Consider the following 19,784-nt stretch of genomic DNA (forward strand, 5'->3'; position numbering starts at 1 on the left):
GTACATCAGTAGTTTAGGACTTCGGGTGTTTGGGGGCGACCCGCACTAAGCCATGTAAGTGCGTGCAGAGCCTCTTGAGTTGTGGCTCCTGTTGGTGTACCCTGGGGATCGGGAAATTCCAGGAAGCTTATGAGGACCTGGATCTGCTGGGCCCCAGGAACGGCCAGTACTTCCTCAGCAACCACTATGTACCATGCACATTCTGAAAGCTTCCTATGTGTTAGCTTATCCTCACACAGTCTCCCTGAGATAGATACTAGTTTGCAGATGAGGAAACAAGCTCAGAGGGTTTAAGGAACTCTGAGGATCAGAGTTTAAGCAAAAATTATAGAAGAAAGACCTAAATAAAGTGGTTCTATGTGCATCAGGATGGTTGAATGGGTGTTTTTCTCTAGTTCTGCAATTTCATCTAAGATCAAAGCCGAGAGGGGGAAGCTAAGATATAATCTATGGTAGGAGCAACCTTCCCGTGGGGGCAGACCCCACCCACACAGGCAGACACCATCCATCAGGGGACTGTGGTCTCCTGTGGGACAGACGCACTTCCAGGGAGCTTGCTGAGAGGTGCCAGTTCAGACTAGACCCTTCCACCAGCTGCCTTCCCCGCTTCATCCTGGTGAAGTGAGAGGGGTGTTGTCATTGGCGGGGGATGGGTGCAGAATTCAGGAGAGGAGCTACTTACTCGCCTCTCCACTCTGGGAGGCAAGGGAAGATTGACCTCAAGTCAAGGGAGGTGAACCCCAAGAGCATCACTGTGAAGGCTGGGGGCCCATGCCCTCCACTTGCCTCCCCACACACTGAACTGGGCACTGGTGACCATCTTATCTACATGTGGCTGAGGGACCGGACCAGCAGAAGGTGCGGCGCTGTGGGTGGTAAGAGAGATAATAGAAAGCAGTGGCTCCAGGATGGGCAGGGGAGAGACAACCAGGGGTGCGCCTCCCTTCCTCTGAGGGTGAGGAGGATGGTTGCTGGATGCTGCAGGAGCTTGCCGGCTGGGGAGATGGCGGCTGCAGGCGGCTGGGGACACAACAACCTGGGTGGAAGAGGTGTGCACTTTAGAGGCGTGCGCAGATTGGTACCAGTGTGTGGCCTGTTAGGAACTGTGCCACACAGCAGGAGGCGAGCAACAAGTGAGCGAAGTTTCATCTGTATTTACAGCCACTGGCCATCGCTGGCTCACATTACCGCCTGAGCTCCACCTCCTGTCGGATCAGCAGCAGCAGTAGATTCTCATAGGAGTGTGAACCCTATCGTGAACTGTGCATGGGAGGGATCTCGGCTGCATGCTTCTTATGAGAATCTAATGCCTGATGATCTGTCACTGTCTCCCATCAACCCTAGATGGGACCACCGAGTTGCAGGAAAACAAGTTCAGGGCTCCCACTGAATTATACAGTTCACTACAGAACACTATATATTACAATATAACCATCATAGAAATAAAGTGCACAATAAATATGTGCTTGAATCATCCCCAAACCATCACCTCCCTGGCACCCGGTCTCTGGAAAAACTGTCTTCCACGAAACTGGTCCCTGGTGCCAAAAAGGGTGGAGACTGCTGCTTTAGAGGACTGTGGCTAAGGGGTCAGCTGGAAGATGGGGCCCAGGGCTCAGGGACCCCAAATGCCCGGTTGCTGCCATTTGTCTTCATTGATCTCCTGGTCAGTGAACTAGATCAGCAGAATGAAACAGCAAGGCGAGGCCTGTGACCTTCCCAAGGGCAACTCCTAATGTAGGGGAACCTCTGTGCACCTCCTGCCCACGCCCCTTTCCATAAAGGGACCCAAAGACGGAGACAGGGAGGGAGGGAGCTGAGTGCAAGCCCTGCTCTCCCAGGGCAGTGCTCACTTCCAATCTGGGGATGGGGAAATGGGGGAGCCTGATTTGAATGAGAGATTGTGGTTTGCAAATCAATGGAAGAAAACCTGGAAGAAAAACATTTTAAGAATCAAAAGAGACCAAAAAATCTAACGCCGAGTTCATCCGTGTGCGATGACAAGCCCGTCCCAGGTGGACGCAGGTGGGAGTCGTCGGAAAGCTGAGCGTAAGTGCTTGAACCCTCTGTGTCCGTTTCTTCCTGTATAAAATGGAGACAATGATAATACAGGAAAAGCTTCTACCACTTAGAGGTGTTGTGGGGAGTTACTAAGTTCATCTCTGCAGGACGCTTGGCACGTGGAAGGTGCCATAAAGACTAGCTGTCATTCTCCAAATTGTGACTTCCCCCGACACCAGTTCAAGGTGCTTTCTTCCCACTTGATCCAACAGCAGTCATGTCGGTGGTGGGACACTCTACTTGCTGTGAGAAGGATAGAGAAGGGGTTCCTCGGGGCCAGGCCACAGGACCCTTGGGACAAGGCCCTGCCTCCATGTTCAGGGCTTTCAGCAGCTATGGACCTGATGGGGCTGCAACAGGCTTTGCAGGGAAGATGGGGGAGGGGCACATGCAAAGAAAAAGCTGATGAGCAGTCTGCTTTGGAACAGGGCTGGACACTCTGTGTTGGGGAGTCCAGGGCCCCCAGCATGGCCCTGGCAGCAGGGAGGGCATGCCTGGCAACCTTCAAAACGTGAATTTCCAAAGAGCACCAGGAGGAAACCTTCCAGAACCTTCTCACACTTGGGCCTCTCAGGGCGCTGTTTTCCACTGTCCACTTAGGTCTTAGTACCTTACAAAAAGGCACCTTCCTTATGGGAGATGACTGAGGTGGGGGAGAATCAATTCCTGTTTTCCTGCCCTCGTGGAGGATGTCAAGTATGAAATCCAGAGAATTTCTCTTTCTCCAGTTCAGTGCGTTCGAAGGAGACCCACAGGACTGGAGGATCAGCTGGGACAGGAGAACACAGCCTTTCTTGTCTAAAACCAAGTCAGTTCCACAGAACTGGAAAAGCTCATTTAGAGAACTCCTGGGCTCTGGGCACCTGTAGGGTGGGTAGGAGCTAGTCTGTTAGGGAAAAGACAAACTCATCACACAATCCTGTGCCTTCCCTGCAAGAAGAAGACACTTGGCCAGGCCAAGAGGTGAAGTTCTTGTTTATTGTTGCAGCAACTCTTATACAGACATTAGCGTTCAGTTAAATAAAGGAAGATAGCACAGTAAAATACATCACAACCCCAAACCGGATGACTGTGGCCACGGTACAGAGGAGGGAGGGAGGGACCAGTGACCAGACTGTCGAGGAAGTACATTCAGTGGGTGTGCGGTGTCCACATTCCAGGCTCACGTGTAGATATATTTTATTTATATATTTATTTATATTTATATATAGATCGAGTTTTGTGTATACAAAGAACGATATTGTTACAAATACAATACTATACTTCTCCCGACGCTTTACAATAAGCTCTATTTCACCCTCTTTACAGAACAATAGTACAAGTTCATACTCTAGGTGCTGTGCTAAGTATGTACAAGAAATGTCATTCCCACACAGTCCTCACACACTGCCTTGATGGAGGGGAAGAAAGATCGAGTTGTGTGCTCAAGTCGACCCAGGCCAGGGAAGGAGACAGACATGAAACTCAAACCAACAGGTGGCCTGTGAATGTGAGTCAACACATCTAAGGAGGGGCGGCCCCTGGTTGTAAACATTGGTAACGGCTACACCACTGGGTCGAGGGACCCAGGAAGGGCTCTGTAGATGGTTTTCATCCGTGTGCGGGAGGTGTTGGTGCCCACAGGGTGAGGGGGGCAGAGGAGCGATGGGGGAGGTAGTAGGTTACTCTGGGACTCCCTGAAGGCGGTGTTGATGGGCAATGTTCAGAAAGCAAACCCGTGCACAGGGACCCGGCGCCCCTGCAATGCGCTCCTAGGAGCCTGCTCTGGCGAAGGAAGGTGTCACTGGAGAAGTGGGCTCCAGGCATTGGTCTTTGGGGGTTTCTCCCTCTCGTGAACCCAAGGCTGATGGTGGCTCCCTGAAATGCTCACATTGGAGAAGAGGCAGGGTGGGTTCTGGTGCCTCTGCCTGGACCAGGAGGGGGAGGTGAATGTGGGAGTCCATCCCCAAAGCTGAGCCACCAGCATGTCCTGGTGGAGCAGCCACAGCGGCTCTGTGCCCTCGCAGCATTTGGGAAGGCTGCTCTGTACATAGCCTTCCCGTTACACGGGGTATTTAGATATTTACATATATAACTATATATACCGGGATGACAGAAGGGAAGACCACCACTTCTCTTGGGACTTTCAAAAAATCTAGCGACTCACTTTTAAGACTCTGGCTGCTGGGGTGACCATATCTAGGCTCACTCCCTTGCCCCAGTGGTAGCGGGAAAAAGAACCCACTTCAGTTGGATGGACCTGTTCCGAGCTCCAGCAACTTCCACTCACTGGGTGTGAAGACACACCTGGATAAACACAAAAGAATGTGGTGGACAAATCATCTCACTCTTATGTTACAATGTCAGTTCTCCAGGAGAGCTTGCAGAATTGCCTTTTTCAGCACCTCTCAAAGTTTACAAGGTTTTTGTGCAATAGGAATAGAAAGTATATTCTCTCCTTGAGGTGAAGATAGGTAACTGTTATGTGCAGGTTGTACAGGGACGCACTACTGGAGTTCTGTCCCCTGGCCAATCGTGGGCGGGCCTCTGTGGTGCTGCCCAGGGGCCTGGGGACAGACAGGCATGACCCCCTGCAATGATTTTCCAAGGCTCCTGATGCCTGAAATGCCACCAGTAACACTTCATTCCTGTTCTATCCACTCTTATTGGCAGAGGAAAGATGAACTGGCTGGTGAGTCTTTAGTGTCTCATTGTATCACCAGATACTCTACAGCAAATGGAGAACCCAGGCCATGGTTCCTTCCTGGTCCTCACGCTTGTGATGGGTTGACCTTGGGGCTGGTCTCCAAGCAACTTTCGGTAAAGCACCCTTCAAAGAAGTCCTGGGGAGCTTTATGGCCCATCCCAGAGTCCCTGGCCCCACCCCGTGCCACTCTCTGCAATGGCAGAAGCCCCTTTCCCCACAGGGCCCCTGGGCAGCCAGCGGCCTCCCTTCCTTAGGGCTCCTTTGTAGTACAGTGAAACTGAGAGCTCCGCTGCTCATTCCTTTCAAGCACTGCGCTTCCCTGATTCTAAGCAGAAAACGCTGAAGGTATAGAGATCTCGGGGAGCTGATCACAGAGCTCTCTGGTTGAAGTCTCTTGTCCCTAATCTTGTTATAGTCACTTTTCTCCCTCCTTAGAATCCCTCCATTCTCTCTATAAATACATGCTATCCAACATTTGCTCACTGAGTTCCTATTTCCGTAGACACAACATAAATATCCTGGATGCAGAGAACAGGGACTATATTAATTACAAAATATATTAGTTTCTCTTCCCCTGTCTCTACTGAGGTCATGAATGAAACAAAACAAAAGCAAAGCCAAATCACACCTCACATGAAAACAAAATGCTCTTTGGACCAAGTGAAAACTGGCTCAGAATTATAATATTACTAAAACATCTACACTGAACTGAGACGGAAGCCATAAATATGAGGCACCTGATGAAAACACGGAACATTCCACACCAGCTGAAAATGCTCTCAGGCCCACAAGGCAGCAAGAGGGTGTTTATGGGCCACATCTGGGGATTCTGAGGCATAACTTGAGGTTGCTATTGTCCCCTTAATTTTGTGGCTTATGTACTATTCTGGCCTTTCCAATATCACATGCTGCCTAGTGGCCCTGAGCAAAGAAAGCTGGTCTTGCCTTGGGCCAGGAAACAAGAGGACAATTGCACCTGGAGCTTGCCTTCTGGGGAACAGTCCCTCCTTCCCAGACCCCTGGGATGTGTGTTCGGCAGGAAGGGGAGTCCAGGAGGAGGATGCTTTAAACCAAGGTGGTGCTGGAGGGGCTGGGCCTCAGCCGCAGAGACGGCAGGTCTCTCAGGATGAGGCTGGGCAGCCCCCACCCTCCTGGCCACCTGCCAGGGAAGGGGCCTCCCAGAGAGGTGGGTTTCCAGGGGATGTGTGTGCCTAATCTTCAGCTTGTCTCATTGGTGGTGGGAGCAGGGAAGGGTGATATGCAAATGGGACTGTGTGTGTGAGAGATACAGAGAGAGAAGCAGACGGTACCTGCCTGTGTTTATCTAATGGTTGATAACTTCAGGACAACCTGGCAAAGTTCAGATGCCCCATGAATTGCCAAGCTCTCTGTGACACTATGGTGTCCTTGCCCAAGGCAGTTATTTCCCCTTTTATCCTGGGGTCAGAAGGCTCGTATTAGAAAACACACATACGTTGAAATTAAAACTAGCAATAGAAGAGGTTTAAGGTTGGCTCAGAGATTCTGGGAGGAAATAATGTATGGTGCCCCAACTACAAGGCAGGCAGTGCATAACCTTAATGACGTGGGCTGGCCCTGGGTACTACCACATTCCCACAGATAAACTCAGAGAGCAGAGATCAGCAACTGGGTTTTAGGCACTGCTGAATCAGCTGCTTCACTGCCCTGGGAGCTCCTTCTAAGAGGTCTGCACCTCTTGGGAAGGGAGGATTCCCCCTCAGGCAGTGACAGCTCACCCCTGGACACACCCAGAAGGCCCTCCAGGATGGTCCTGGGTCGGTACCAGGTCGATGCTGGCTGCTCTCCATCCTCAAGGGAGTGCATACGAACCTTCCCTGGTATTTAAAAAAAAAAAAAAAAAAAAGCAAATCGGAAAGAGTAAAGAGGTCCTTGCGGATTCTTCTCTTCCTGTGTAAAACCGAATGCTGGGCGCGAGAGGGGAATGTCTCAGTGGACACAGGGATGCAGCACGAGAAACACAACCACGATGAGGAGAGTCCTCCATGCATGCCACCACGTGCGGCCGCGGTCAGATGTAAACGGGCTGCTCCTGGGCCGTCAGCAGCCTGTACATGGCGGCTGGCATTGTCTTCATGTGAATCTGAGGGTACAGAACACACTTTAGTGGGGGCTGAGGCTGGGGGCTGGCTGCATAGGCACTGCCCAGGGCCGGCGAGAGAGGCAGTGCTTCTCGCATAGAGGGCTTTGAAGATACCCCCCTACTGCCCAGCCACCACCAGGGACCTGACCCAGGGTGGCCTCCAGGAAGGGTGGAATCCACTGACTTTCTCAAAAGCTTAGGGGTGACAGAAATGAACAACAAAAACAAGGCAAGGCTTATTTCTCAGTCAAATGCTCTTGCTCTCACCAGACCCTACCCTTTTAAAAGCGAGAACTCTGAAAATGGAGGGAGAAGGGCTCAAGGCTTCTTAGGGCACCTGCCTCCCTCACCTCTCTTGGCAGATAAGGCAAGGGTGACAAATCAGCCCTAGAACAGCAGTGATGACTGACAGCAGTGATGGATGACAGCAGCGATTACTGACAGCAGCGATGACTGAAAGCAGCGGTGACTGACAGCAGTGATGACTGACAGTGCAATGGCTGACAGCAGTGATAAATGAATGACAGCAGTGATGACTGACAGCTGTGATGAATGACAGTAATGACGACTGACTGACAGCAGTGATAACTGACAGCAGTGATGAATGACAGCAGTGTTGACTGACAGCAGTGATAAATGAATGACAGCAGTGATGACTGACAGCAGTGACAAATGAATGACAGCAGTGATGACTGACAGTAGTGATGAATGACAGCAGTGATGACTGATAGCAGTGATAACTGACTGACAGCAGTGATGAATGACAGCAGTGATGACTGACAGCAGTGATAACTGACAGCAGTGATGACTGACAGCAGTGATAAATGAATGACAGCAGTGATGACTGACAGCAGTGATAACTGACTGACAGCAGTGATGAATGACAGCAGTGATGACTGACAGCAGTGATGACTGACAGCAGTAATGACTGACTGACAGTAGTGATGAATGACAGCAGTGATGACTGACTGACAGCAGTGATGACTGACAGCAGTAATGACTGACTGACAGCAGTGATGACTGACTGACAGCAGTGATGACTGACAGCAGTGATGACACGTCACGCCACACTGCACTGGGGTCACACCTCTGGAGGGCCACTTTGTTGATTTGACTTGAGTCTAAGAGTTAAATCTTTTAAATACATTTGGGGAGATTAACTGGGGAAAATGGAGGCAACTTAGGCAACCATACAGAAAAGCAACAGAAAGCTGAGTGTTGAAAAGAGAAGGTGAGCACATCAGATGAAAGACAAGGCTGAGGGTGACCTGATTCCATTTCATGGAGAAGCTCCCGGACAACCGCTTGCAAATGTGTTTGGCGTTTGGTCAGAGACAGATAGGTCTGCTCGTTGGGGAGTGTTCAGGATTGGAAACTCAGGGAGCTTTCCTAGAAGGACTGCTCAGGGCCACAGTGGGCATATGAGGAAGGGGCACCAGACGCGGCCCTCAGCACCACCCCCAGCCCTGGATCTCTCCTACCTCCCCAACAGCATTGGAGAGAATGTGGACGATCTTCTCGTGGGGGGTGGCCACGACGCTCTGTCCATTGATTTCAATGATCCGGTGCCCCACACGGACGCCTCCTCTCTCAGCTATTCCCCCTCTCATGAGGCTGCAGATCTGCCAGAGTCAAAGGCTGTGTTACCCTCATGGCAGAGAGTGTGGCAGGGCTGGAAGGCCGTCTTTCCCGAAAGCCCCGCCCCCGCACTCTGCTCTTGGAGAAACTGACATGGTTAGGCTTTGGGCATTTAACTCTCTTAGTGTCTTTTCACAAAAGAATAGGTGCTGTTGGTCCACATGGCCACCTTGTTCATGTGGCTTGCGCAGAGACTGTAGCACATCACTGGTTTTTACAGCACACTGAATTCTACTTCTCATCCCAGCTGGGGCTGGGTAAAAAGGGCCATTTGGGCCTGTCGCAGAGTCGCCAGTGTTTTCAAACTGTTAGCCTGTGTGACGCAGGTTAGTGTTAGTTCCCGCAGTCATGACTGGGACTCAAGCACTCAAGCACCGAAGTGTTTAATGCAGCAGATTGTTTTTAGGGTCACAATTGCCTGAGCCACCGTGGGGCTGGAACTCCACCTCTGTGTTCCAAAGTGTGGCTGGCTGGGAGGGAGAGGCTCCTTTAGAGCTTCCCAATTCAGCGGCCCCTGTTCAAACTCCCTTCCCACAGAAACGACAGTGAGGCTGGATTTTGTGATGGCACAGTCAGCCACCACAGTGACCCGAGGCTGCAGGCGGGGCTGATGGGCCCTCCACCCTCACCTCACACACACTGCAACATAACTTTTCCCAAGAGTAGGTCTGAATTTACTAAGTTGGCTTTTCATTCCAGACCATGCACCTTTATTTTAAGTGGATGCAGACAAGATTGCAAGTGACATCTGGCAGCAACATGCTGTGTCATTCTGTGAGTGTGTGGCCCAGTTGCTCTCTCAGCTAGTCTGGGGTCAAAACATGCCTTAGGTGTTTTCCCAATGGACCCACAGGTGTTAACGACTCCTTGTTCATATCCAAACTTTTAATACTATTTAACTATGAACAAAGCAAACAAGTACAAGTGCAAACCAATGAAAAGATGATCTCAGAGCTAGACTGTAAAGAGTCAGCCTAGGTCCTCTCCTAATAAGTAAACTAGGCTACTCAGGTACGAAGAATGCAGGAAGTGGGGCTGGATATTTCAACTCCAAATGGGAAGTTCAAGGGTATTTCTAAACCTTAAAATGTATTTGGAATGATATTTTAATTATCTAGGACACTTTTTTTTTTTTTTGGAGACAGAATCTTGCTCTGTCGCCTAGGCTGGAGTACAGTGGCACAATCTCTGCTCACTGCAACCTTTGCCTCCCGGGTTCAGGTGATCCTCTTGCCTCACCCTCCTGAGTAACTGGGATTACAGGTGTCCGCCACCACACCTGGCTAATTTTTGTATTTTTAGTAGAGACTGGGTTTTGCCATGTTGGCCAGGCTGGTCTCGAACTCCTGGCCTTAAGTAATCCGTCTGGCTTCGCCTGAAGCCCAAGGTTTGAATGATCACTCAAACACCACACTGTGTGAATCCCAGTTGTGACTGTGGGAACTGAGCCGGCCCCTGCACTGCACAACCCCAGGCTTGGGAGTCAGCTGCTCTGCGGGGACTCTGTGCCGCCTGGGTGGACAGCCCAGAGGCGAGGAGGCTCTTGGAGGGTGCATCCCAAACTCTCAAGCTAGCAGCCAGGAGGACAGCCCTGCATGTCACAGAAATGCTGGGTTCTGGGCGGGAATCTCTGCTGAAGGGACTCTGTCCAGAGAGGGAGCTGAGCCTGCTTCATCCATCTTTCTTGATGGATTCCTTCAGGGAACAAACTGACTTTAAAAAAAAAAAAAAAAAAGAAAATCAAAGGCCCTGTAATACCAGCACTTTGGGAGACAGAGGCAGGCAGATCACGAGGTCAGGAGTTCAAGACCAGCCTGGCCAGTATGGTGAAACCCCATCTCTACTAAAAATACAAAAATTAGCTGGGCAGAGTGGCACATGCCTGTAGTCCCAGCTACTGAGGAGGCTGAGGCAGGAGAATCCCTTGAACCCAGGAGGTGGAGGTTGCAGTGAGCTGAGATAGTGCCACTGTACTCCATCTTGGATGACAGAGCAAGACTCCATCTCAATTAAAAAAAAAAAAAATCAAAGGCCATGCTACATTTTTATTTGTCAACATTGTGGAAAAGGATGTGGAAGGTGTTCTACTTACAATTCCGTTCTGGACACTGAAACCCAGCTGGTAGCGAAGGTCTGGTCTTCTGATTAACACGGTGGTGACCGGAGGACATCTCACAATATTCAGCTTGACTCGGGATTGATTCTTTAAGCCCTTAAACATGAATAAAGTACAGTGGGTATGGTGACCACTGAGGCAGACAGAATAAACAAAAGCAGGCAGCACCAAAGGCAAAAGAAGCCACACTGAGTTTTCCGTAGGACCCACTGCCTGCCTGCAGGCCTTCAGTGCCCAGGCTGGTACAGTCACTGCTCGGCTTCACCTACCCAGGGAAGATGCGACATGGTGCAGATGGAGCCCTTTCAGCCCATGCACAGATGGGGTTCCTGTGGGCAATGCCTTCCTTTTGGGAAGTGGACTAGGTTCAAGGGATCTGATCAAAGTACTTGCGCAACTATGAGGAAGTGTCAGATGTACTTTTTGACTTCAAAGATGAAGGAGGCACACTATTTCCCCCAGCCAGGAAAGACACGAGTGGGAAATGGATTTTCTTTCTGGAAGGCAAACTCTAGCAATGACTCCTCTTCTAACAAAGGACATCTAACTCACAGCAACTGGCCTGATTCATCATGGCTCTTTTCTCTGGTCTCTGATGCTCCTCTTTCCCCTTCTTCCTGCCAGTGAGAGATTTTACAGCTATCAACATTCCCACAGCAACCAGGGACTCCAATCAGTGTGTGCGTCCTTGGGAGAATGGGGAGGGTTGCAGGATGGGTGTTGATGGAGAAGGAAGGGGAAGAAATACGACTTGCAGACTGTTGTTTCATGATCCCTGATGACACACCTCTCCCTCTAAATTAAAATGGAGCACAGAGGGAAAGCTGATCTTTGACTATAACAAGGGACTAGTTTCAGTGACTATGTAGAAAGCTTCCACCTTGGTGTATCGCAGGCTCCTGCTCCTGTCCCCTGATCAGACTCACGCAGTGAGAGAAGCCCTGGTGTGCTCAGAAGCATCTTTAGAAAACCATCACAAAGCTACATTTGCCCTAAGCTGGGCAATGGGAAGGTTTGCTCCTGCAGGCCCGACCACTGACTTGTCAGCTTCATCCTAGAGGAGGGTGCTGAGCAAAAGGAACTCAGCTCTGAAACAAATGTCCATTTTCCAGTCTCCCCAGGGTGCCTGCTCTGCCTCAACAAACTCCTGATTACCAGATGGGATAGAAGGAGTGACCAATAGCAGGTGCCTTCCTACCCTTTTCAAGTCATGGTATGCAGGAGAATCTTGTTTGCACGCTGGGGTAAACAGACCACACTGTTGTAGCTGGAAGCCCTGCAGTCCCTGGCCCTGCTGCAAGAGCTGAGGCAGCGCGGGTCAGAGCCCTCAGTGGGAAGCACCTGCCCGACTGGACTCCCATCTACACGGCCAGCTGTCTGGGAAACTGCTCAAGGTCAGGCCCAGGCCCACTCCTCCAAAGGGAACTGTAGGGTGGGTGGGAGGAGAGGTGGGTAACTTTTCCTCCAGGGGAGAACAGCTACCAGGGAATGAGGAGGCACTCAGGGAAAAGGCAAGCTCTGTTCTATCTAAGCCCACAGTATCGCCCAGAGACAGCATCTGCTCAGTTCACAAGTGGGTCCAGTTTGTGCCCGCTATGAGTGAAGTGGAACGAGAACCTGGAAAGAACAGTAACAAATCCACAAAAAGCACGCATGAGGGGTGATCGTCTGCCTCTTATTCTATAAATAGAATTCTGCAAATTCCACAGCCACTACTGCTGTCACTCCTTGACCAGTCTACCAAATCTTTTTCAGTGCGAGGTCAGGACTTACATTGCACATTTTAAAGATGAAGACATAGACATGGAGCTTGCTTTGTCCAAGGGCTCTGTGGGGTCAGGACTGGAATGATGGATCCTTGCTCAGGCACCCTGCCTAGCAGAGGCGTGAAACTGGTGTTAGACAATTTCACTGCAAACAGAATCTGTAGCCAGAGTGCTTCTTGGAGTGGCAGAAAAGACCAACACCCCTTCTGTATCTGAGTTACAGAATATGCTTTAGATTGAGGGAGAGGCAGGGGCTATTTAGTCTCTGGTTATCCAGCTTTACCATGCTTGGCCAGCAGGTGTATACCAATGGCTCTTAAACCCCACACAGCAGCAGCAGCAGCAGCAGCCCCTGGCCACTTTTTAGAAGTGCAAATTCTGGGCTCTACCCAAGCCCCACTGAATCAGAAACCTAGGGGTGGGACCCAGGAATCTGTGGATGACAAGTCTCTGAGATGATTTGGGTGCACACTCAATTTGCGAACAACTGGTGTGGACCACTACTGCAGAACAATGAATGGCCTCATCTGCATCCAGGTGGCTTAATTTCTCCATGGATGATTACATCCAAAGATGTCACTTTACTAGTCACACCTGCAGCCAGTGTGCTCAGTGGGAGCAGGTGCTGGCAAGGGTGGGGTGAGGGTGACATCTTGTGGGAAATTTTGTTAGCCCAGTCACTATACAGCTGACCCGTGGTCAGTCATCTGCATGTCTGTGTCATGCAGGAACACCCCTAAGATCACTGCGCATCAAAATCTACCCTGATGATGAAACTAATGGAACCAAAATGACTGTAACTACCTGTCATTGGACACTCACTGTTGTCTGGCATTGACCTGGAAAGGACAGGAGCTGTCTCATTTAATGTGGTGGCCATAATTATTCTATAAATATATTATACAAGAGGAAACTGAGGCTCAGAGATATTAAATGACTCACTCACATTAACACACAGCCAGATTCAATCCTAGGTCTGTCTGCATTCAAAACGTGCAGTATTTCTACACCATAATGCCCCATATACACAACCAGAGAGGGTGTGTCTTTTGTGAATAAGGCTTGCTCCACAAAGATGACAGGGTCAGCCACAGAACAAATCTGCGTCCCCAAATTCCAGCCTTGAATTGGGGCCATCTTTTTAGTTCACTTTCCTACGTGGCAAGAGTTTTTTGGGGTTCCTGGTCCTCACAATTCCCCACCCCCTGGCTTCCCCACTGATGTGGTTCTAGTTTCTGCTCCTAATGTGTGAATCTTGATGGAACTCAATTTCCCCGCTGTTAGCGTCTGCTCCCCTAGTGCTCTGAATTCCTCTGCTTTCTGCAGGACTTGAGCCTCCCCATGGCTGTCACTCTGCTTGTGGCCTCCATGTACCATGCGACTTGGCATTCACACTCATGCGGCATCTCCCGGTGGTTTTGGAACATCTCCGGGGAACTGTTCTGGTTAAGGAAATGATTCCAAAGCACAGCAATGGAATGAGTGTGATTCTCCCTGGGGAAATGAACATCTGCAAAGGATCCAGGCCTTCCATATGCAGCAGGTCCCATCGTCCCCATCAACAAAGGGAGATGCTCTGGCCTTCCGCTCCTATCGACAGGACCAGCACAGCCTGGTGAAGAGGACTCCCTGGTGTCAGAAGACCTGAACTCAAATTTTGTTTCTGCTACCCCAAGCAGTGGGATCTGAAGCCCTTTGCTCACCCTTCTCCCACCTCAATTTCCTCATCTTCCCAACAAATGGTAAAGCTCACTAACGTCTCTTGCAGTTCTGATTTCAATGACTGCACCCCCTTTAATGTGTTTATTCCTAAATGCCTTTGTCTGCAACATCAAATCTCAACCATTATGCTTAAACCTATTCCTGAAATTTAAAGTGGGCTTCTTTTGCAGGGCTGGGAGGTATGATGGAGAGCAGCTCAGACATTCATGCAGACATTTTTATCTGCTTTGAGTGCTTCCCACCCACTTACTCAATATTTACGAATCACTTGTCATGTGCCAAGAAATGTGTTAGGCACTGGAGATTCAGGGAAGTGCACCCTTTCCGGGGGGGACAAGAGACATTATCGGTACTAAGCACAGGGCTGTGAGCCCAGAGGGGCCTTGAGTCCCTTCACCCTTTTCTTTCTCTCTAATCACAAACTAGGAGACCAGGAATTTGTGGGAAAGAAGAGAGATGAATGATGAAGACAGGAGCATGCTGTTGGAATCTCAACCCTTCAGGCAAAGCCACCTGCTTTAAATGTTTACACCTGTTAACCACTGATATTATTTAGGTACGCTTGTGTGATACAGAAAATGTTACCCAACATACCCAAAAGCAAGAGAATGACTTTATCTTCTCAATGTTGCCTAAAAAATTCACACTGCTCTGGTGGGTTCTTTCCTTCTCTGTGAATTGATTTAAGACGCCTGATCTGTCCCTCAGTGAAAGATTTTCTAGATTGGGGAAAATGTGTTGCAAGATGAGGCTTAAGAGAAATAGCAATTGGAAATAACCAGACCATGCATTTGCTCTGCTGTTCCTAATCAGTGTTTCATGTTGGGTCCCATTAACTTAGATTTCTGAGCTGCCATATTATTGGAGGTGCCAATTAAATAAAGGGTCATTTGGTCCCCATGACAACAGTGGAACGGTACAGCAAATTAAGAAATCTGGTGGGAGGGGAAGGCCAAAGAAGAGGGGCGAAGAGAGAAAAGAGAAGCCAGAATGGTCTCTATAGCAACGGGAGAGCGGAACCATGATGCTCCTGGGGAAGCAAGGGAAGCTGTGCGCTATTCTAAAACAGAGCAAAAACCCAGAGGGCAGGACCACAGAGGCAAAGGCCCAGAAAAAGGCAGCCTGTAAAATGTTCCACCCACCAATAATTATGCCTTGGGAATTAATTATGACCCAAAAAATAAGAGGTAGGAAGAGGAAGGCAAGTCAATACCTATAATTCTACTCTAGAAATCTATTTCCTCTAATCTGGGGGGAAATGGTCAACCAGTATTGAAGAGGCCAGATGCAGAATGCACACTTTGGACCCCTGTTCCAGAAAGCGTGGCCTGCAGACTGGTGATGCCATCACCCCCACAGAGCCTGCTGAAAACGCAGAATCCCACCCTACACCTGCTGAATCAGACCTGCAGTCTAACAAGATCCCCAGGTGATTCCAATCAGTTTGAGAAGCACTGATTCATCAGGATGAGAGTTGCTTGTCAAAGTCACTGCAAAGAGCATGAACATACACTGAAACAAATTTGAACACAGCCTTGAAGCGGCCCGGACGCTGCTCTGCAGTGGCCCGAGGGGTAGGGGTAGGGCAGTGCGCACATCTGTCCAGGTGCAGGCAAAAAGGAGTGTGTTTTCTAGAGAATTTTAAAAATGTGATAGAACCCACTGAAGTCAGTCTGTATTTGGTACTGGCAATTCTGGCTGTTATCAGTGGTTACACCTCCCACCAGCCAGGGTGGTCCACGGACGGACCATCACATCTCCCTATTCAACAAGCGGCACACTGTGGTGGGGAGGAAGTTCAGCTGTGTTCTAATCAGGGTCTGCCCTGTTAAGTACTTCTTCACTATGGGCGGCCATGAAGGCACTGCTTTCCTTACTCTTCATCTTCATCAGTTACATCTCTTTCATCACCACTTGGCCTTTTAATTTTCTGGTTCTATAGAGACTACATTTATAGACATCAAAGTTCAGCTCCTCAAACAATCCGTTTCCTCTTAGGAAACCGTGCAGACAGAGCTCCGTCTGTACTCCAGCAAGCTTTGCTTCCACCTTGATGCTGTGATCCCACGGCAGCTGCAGAGGGAGTCAGGCCGCCCTCACAGCCTCACTGCTTCCCTCCTCTGGTCCCCGCGCAGATGAGACGGGAGGGATGCTCAGGAGGGTGGGGACTCACTGGCCAGCTGGGGGCCCTGAGCAAGTCTTCTGTGCGTTTAGAGTCTCCGATGGCCCATGTGTGCACCTAGCATCTGCTGTCCCCCTTGTGGGCTGTCCTGAGGAGGAAGGGAGGTGACTCCAGGCCATGAGCTGGAGTCTTGCAGGCCTCAGGAAGCCCAGCTTGTTCTTGCCCAGGCCCCATCCCTACCTTTACTTAAGTCCTCCCCTTGTCTGAGTCTGTTCTTAGTCTGCCATGACAAAGTACCACAGACTAGGTGGCTTATAAACAACAGACATTTCTCTCTCACAGTTCTGAAGGCTGGAAGTCCGAGATCAGTGTACCAGCACTGTCAGGGTCTGGCGAGGTCCCCTTCTGAGTTGCAGATGGCCAACTTCTAGTATCTTCAAATAGCAAAAGAGAGCTTGCTGGGGTCCCTTTTTTAAGGGCACTAATCCCAACCATGAGGGCTCCACCCTCATGCTGATCACTTCCTAAAGGCCCTACCTCCAAATAGTATCACATTGGGATTAGGGTTTCAATATGTATTTGGAGGGAACACAAATATTATTCAATACTTAACCCCCCATCCCCTCTCCTCCTCCCCAACCCTTCTAGACCCAGACCAGCTCCCCACAAACCGTCCCTGACCAGCTTCCCTCTCTCATCGATTTGTCTCTCTTGCTTCTGAACTCCTACACCGCCCAGGCAGAGTTTCTCAACCTCATTTGGGGCTGGATAACCCTGTGCTATGGGGCTGTGCTGTGCACCGTAGGATGTTTGATAGCATCCCTGGCCTCTACCCACTGGATGCTGGCAGCACCTTCTCCTCCCCAGTGGTGACAACCCAGTCTCCATACATTTTGGAGGCTGCAAGATCACCCCTGGCTGAGAAGTACCACCTCAGGGTCTGGCTTGGGCCTAGCATTTCACCTGACACCCTCCCTGGGATGAGTCTGTATTGGAGGCTTATCCTCCAATCCTTAACCATGGGTGATTACATCATCTTGCTGTGCCTCAGCTTCCTAGCTTGTACAATGGGTGCAACAATAGTACCTGCCCACAGAATGCTGCCCCGAAGGCTCAGCAAGTCAGTCCACACATATCTCAGAGCACACAGCGCTCAGAGCACCCAGAGCACAGACACACAGCACTGAGCACTGCAAGCCATAAGTCCTTTCACTTCTCCTCAAACTGATCAAGCTCCCTGGGGGCAGGGACTGTCTCCATGGGATCCCTGGGTCCCACAGCGCCTCAGCAGTTTTCATGCCTGCACCCAAGGTGTTTAATCAGCAACTTGCTCACTGGCAGGAGCGACTTGTGGTCCTGCCTCCCCAGCCCCACCTCCCGCTTGCCTCTCCATGTGATCACAGCAACACCAGACCAGCCTTTCCAGGCCAGGCTCAGACCCCATCTCTCCCTGACTCAACACTGGCTCCTGTCCATCAATTCAAGCAGAAACTTCCAAAGGCCACTTCCCTTTCTGCTACTGACCTAGGTTTTACTCCTTCAAGGTCAACTTTAAAATCACATAAAATGGGCTGTCTAATCACTCATAGCCTCTCACCTTTGCTCTTAGGGCCGCAGAGCCCTTGCACATCTCTAATTATCCTCCACATGCATATTGTCAAGCCAGCTTCCCCAGAGCATGGCTCTGCCTCACAGAGGCCCAATTAAACCTGTCTGAATGAATATCCATGTTCAAAGTTGATTCTCTAATCTTCTCTTTAATGTGTATTAAGCAAGAGGTAGAATTCATTTAAGTGTAAGATATAAGAAAAAGAAATTAGAGGAGGCCAAAGAGGACTATTTCTTTCCAGATGTGATTATCTTACGTGGAATTAGAATTTAATCCATTTCATTAAAAACAAAAAGGCACCATCCATGTGTCCTATACACTCACCTTAACCTCCCATCCCCACCCGCTCAGCCGAGGATGCTAGCTTTGTGATTTTTCTTTTGCTCACAATGACTATTTGCATGCATTCATCCCTTTCCTTCTCCTTCTCCCTCTCTCACACATGCACATATGTACACAGCTACATCCTAGCTAAGTCTTTCAGGAAACCTCTGCAGGACCAAAAAAAAGTTGTGGAATCTCAGTCTACCTACAGTACCACAGCACTTGGTGCAGAGCTACTGGGGTCTACAGATGCTGTCATGGAGGAGGGACATCCCAGTCACACTGGCCAGGCAATCGGCAAGTTCCAATGTGCTCAAAAGACTCCACATGAATGCTTCATGTCTAAAGAGAGTCTCATTTCTTCTCAAGTATTCACATTTAATTTTCCTTCCAATAGCTCTTCTTAGCCTTATAAGCATCAGTTCAGGTTGAGCAGGAAGGATGCTCAGGTATGAAAAAGCTTCCATGGACTGGAAGAGAGTTTCCTTCTTCTTCTGGCAATGAGCACATGTGAGTTGCTTTACCTGGGGTCTGAGGGAGGACAAACTCACCTGCATCATAGTCAGGGCCACTGGGAAGGAAAAAGTGCTCAGATTTGAAGCATTTCTGTGATTTTTTGACAGGGATGGTAAATCGTGCCAAGTGTATCTGGCTGACTATAAGTGATTGTCTGGATTCCCAAGCTGAGGCTTTCTCTGTTGAGGCTGAGTCTGGGCTTCGTGGGAGAGTGCTGTGATTGGCTAGTGATGCCTGTGAGGGACATGCTGCTATTAGAAAGTAGTGTTATGTGAACCAAATACACTTCCCCTGATCTAAATTGATTTCAGGGAAGAATCTGTAAACAGTAACTTGATGGTAAGCTTCCTGAGTGCAGGTCCACGCCTTTTGTGTTTATGTCTTCCTTGGCGCCTGACACTTCGAATATGTTCATATACATTAATGACTGGATGGGGGTCACACTTCACATCACTTGAGGTTTACCACAGCAGCTAATTTTTCCCATATTCAGGTACCTTAATAATGCTCTGGCAGGTGGATAGAGGCAGGCCCACCAGGCTGGTGCCATTAATGGACATGATCTGGTCACCGATATTCAGCTTCCCAGATTTCTCTGCAGGGCCACCATGCATCATATTGGCAATGATCACGGTGGGGAGGATGGATCCCCAGCCAGACTCCACAATCACCACACCTAGGATTTCTCCTTTCTGCTTCTCTATGAAAACCTGGAAGGAGAAAAACATTTAGAAATCCTACATCAGCAACCATCTGGGGTAGGCAGAAATCAAAGCCTCTCCCCCATTCCTGTCTCGCCTAAAGAGACACTTCCCTGGGGGGAAGACACTTCCCAGATGAGTTCCTGTCTTCTCAGCATTCCGCACATTTGGAATTTTTAAGAAATGAATTCACACAGGTCTACACTCTTTTGTAATTCACTCTTGTTTCACATAAACAAACTTGCCTCAGCACACAACCACAAGGACCACCAGTTTTTTTTTTTTTTTTCAATTTCTTCAGTCCTGTCCTCAGTGGCAGGGGAAGAGGCTCTGTGGGTGGGTGGTGTTACGGTTTCTAGAAATAGCTTTTCAAATTCCATGCGCAGGTTCCCCCTCCCACA

The 19,784-nt window shown here is 49.6% G+C and overlaps 1 protein-coding gene across 2 annotated transcripts in view; it reads right to left on the reverse strand.

Annotated features, from left to right (window-relative positions):
* Window positions 1–6,621: 6,621 nt before the first annotated feature.
* Window positions 6,622–19,784, reverse strand: part of APBA1 (amyloid beta precursor protein binding family A member 1) — a 221,025-nt gene continuing 207,862 nt past the window's right edge. For both annotated transcript variants that reach the window (XM_015117867.3, XM_015117865.3), the window contains 4 exons: window positions 19,180–19,392; window positions 10,600–10,719; window positions 8,351–8,491; window positions 6,622–6,869 (listed from right to left, as the gene is read on the reverse strand). In XM_015117867.3, the coding sequence (XP_014973353.2) occupies window positions 6,798–6,869; window positions 8,351–8,491; window positions 10,600–10,719; window positions 19,180–19,392 (546 nt within the window). In that variant the 3' untranslated portion in view covers window positions 6,622–6,797. The remainder of the gene's footprint in view (window positions 6,870–8,350; window positions 8,492–10,599; window positions 10,720–19,179; window positions 19,393–19,784) is intronic.

Source organism: Macaca mulatta, chromosome 15 (assembly GCF_049350105.2).
Source record: "Macaca mulatta isolate MMU2019108-1 chromosome 15, T2T-MMU8v2.0, whole genome shotgun sequence".
NCBI lineage: Eukaryota > Metazoa > Chordata > Mammalia > Primates > Cercopithecidae > Macaca > Macaca mulatta.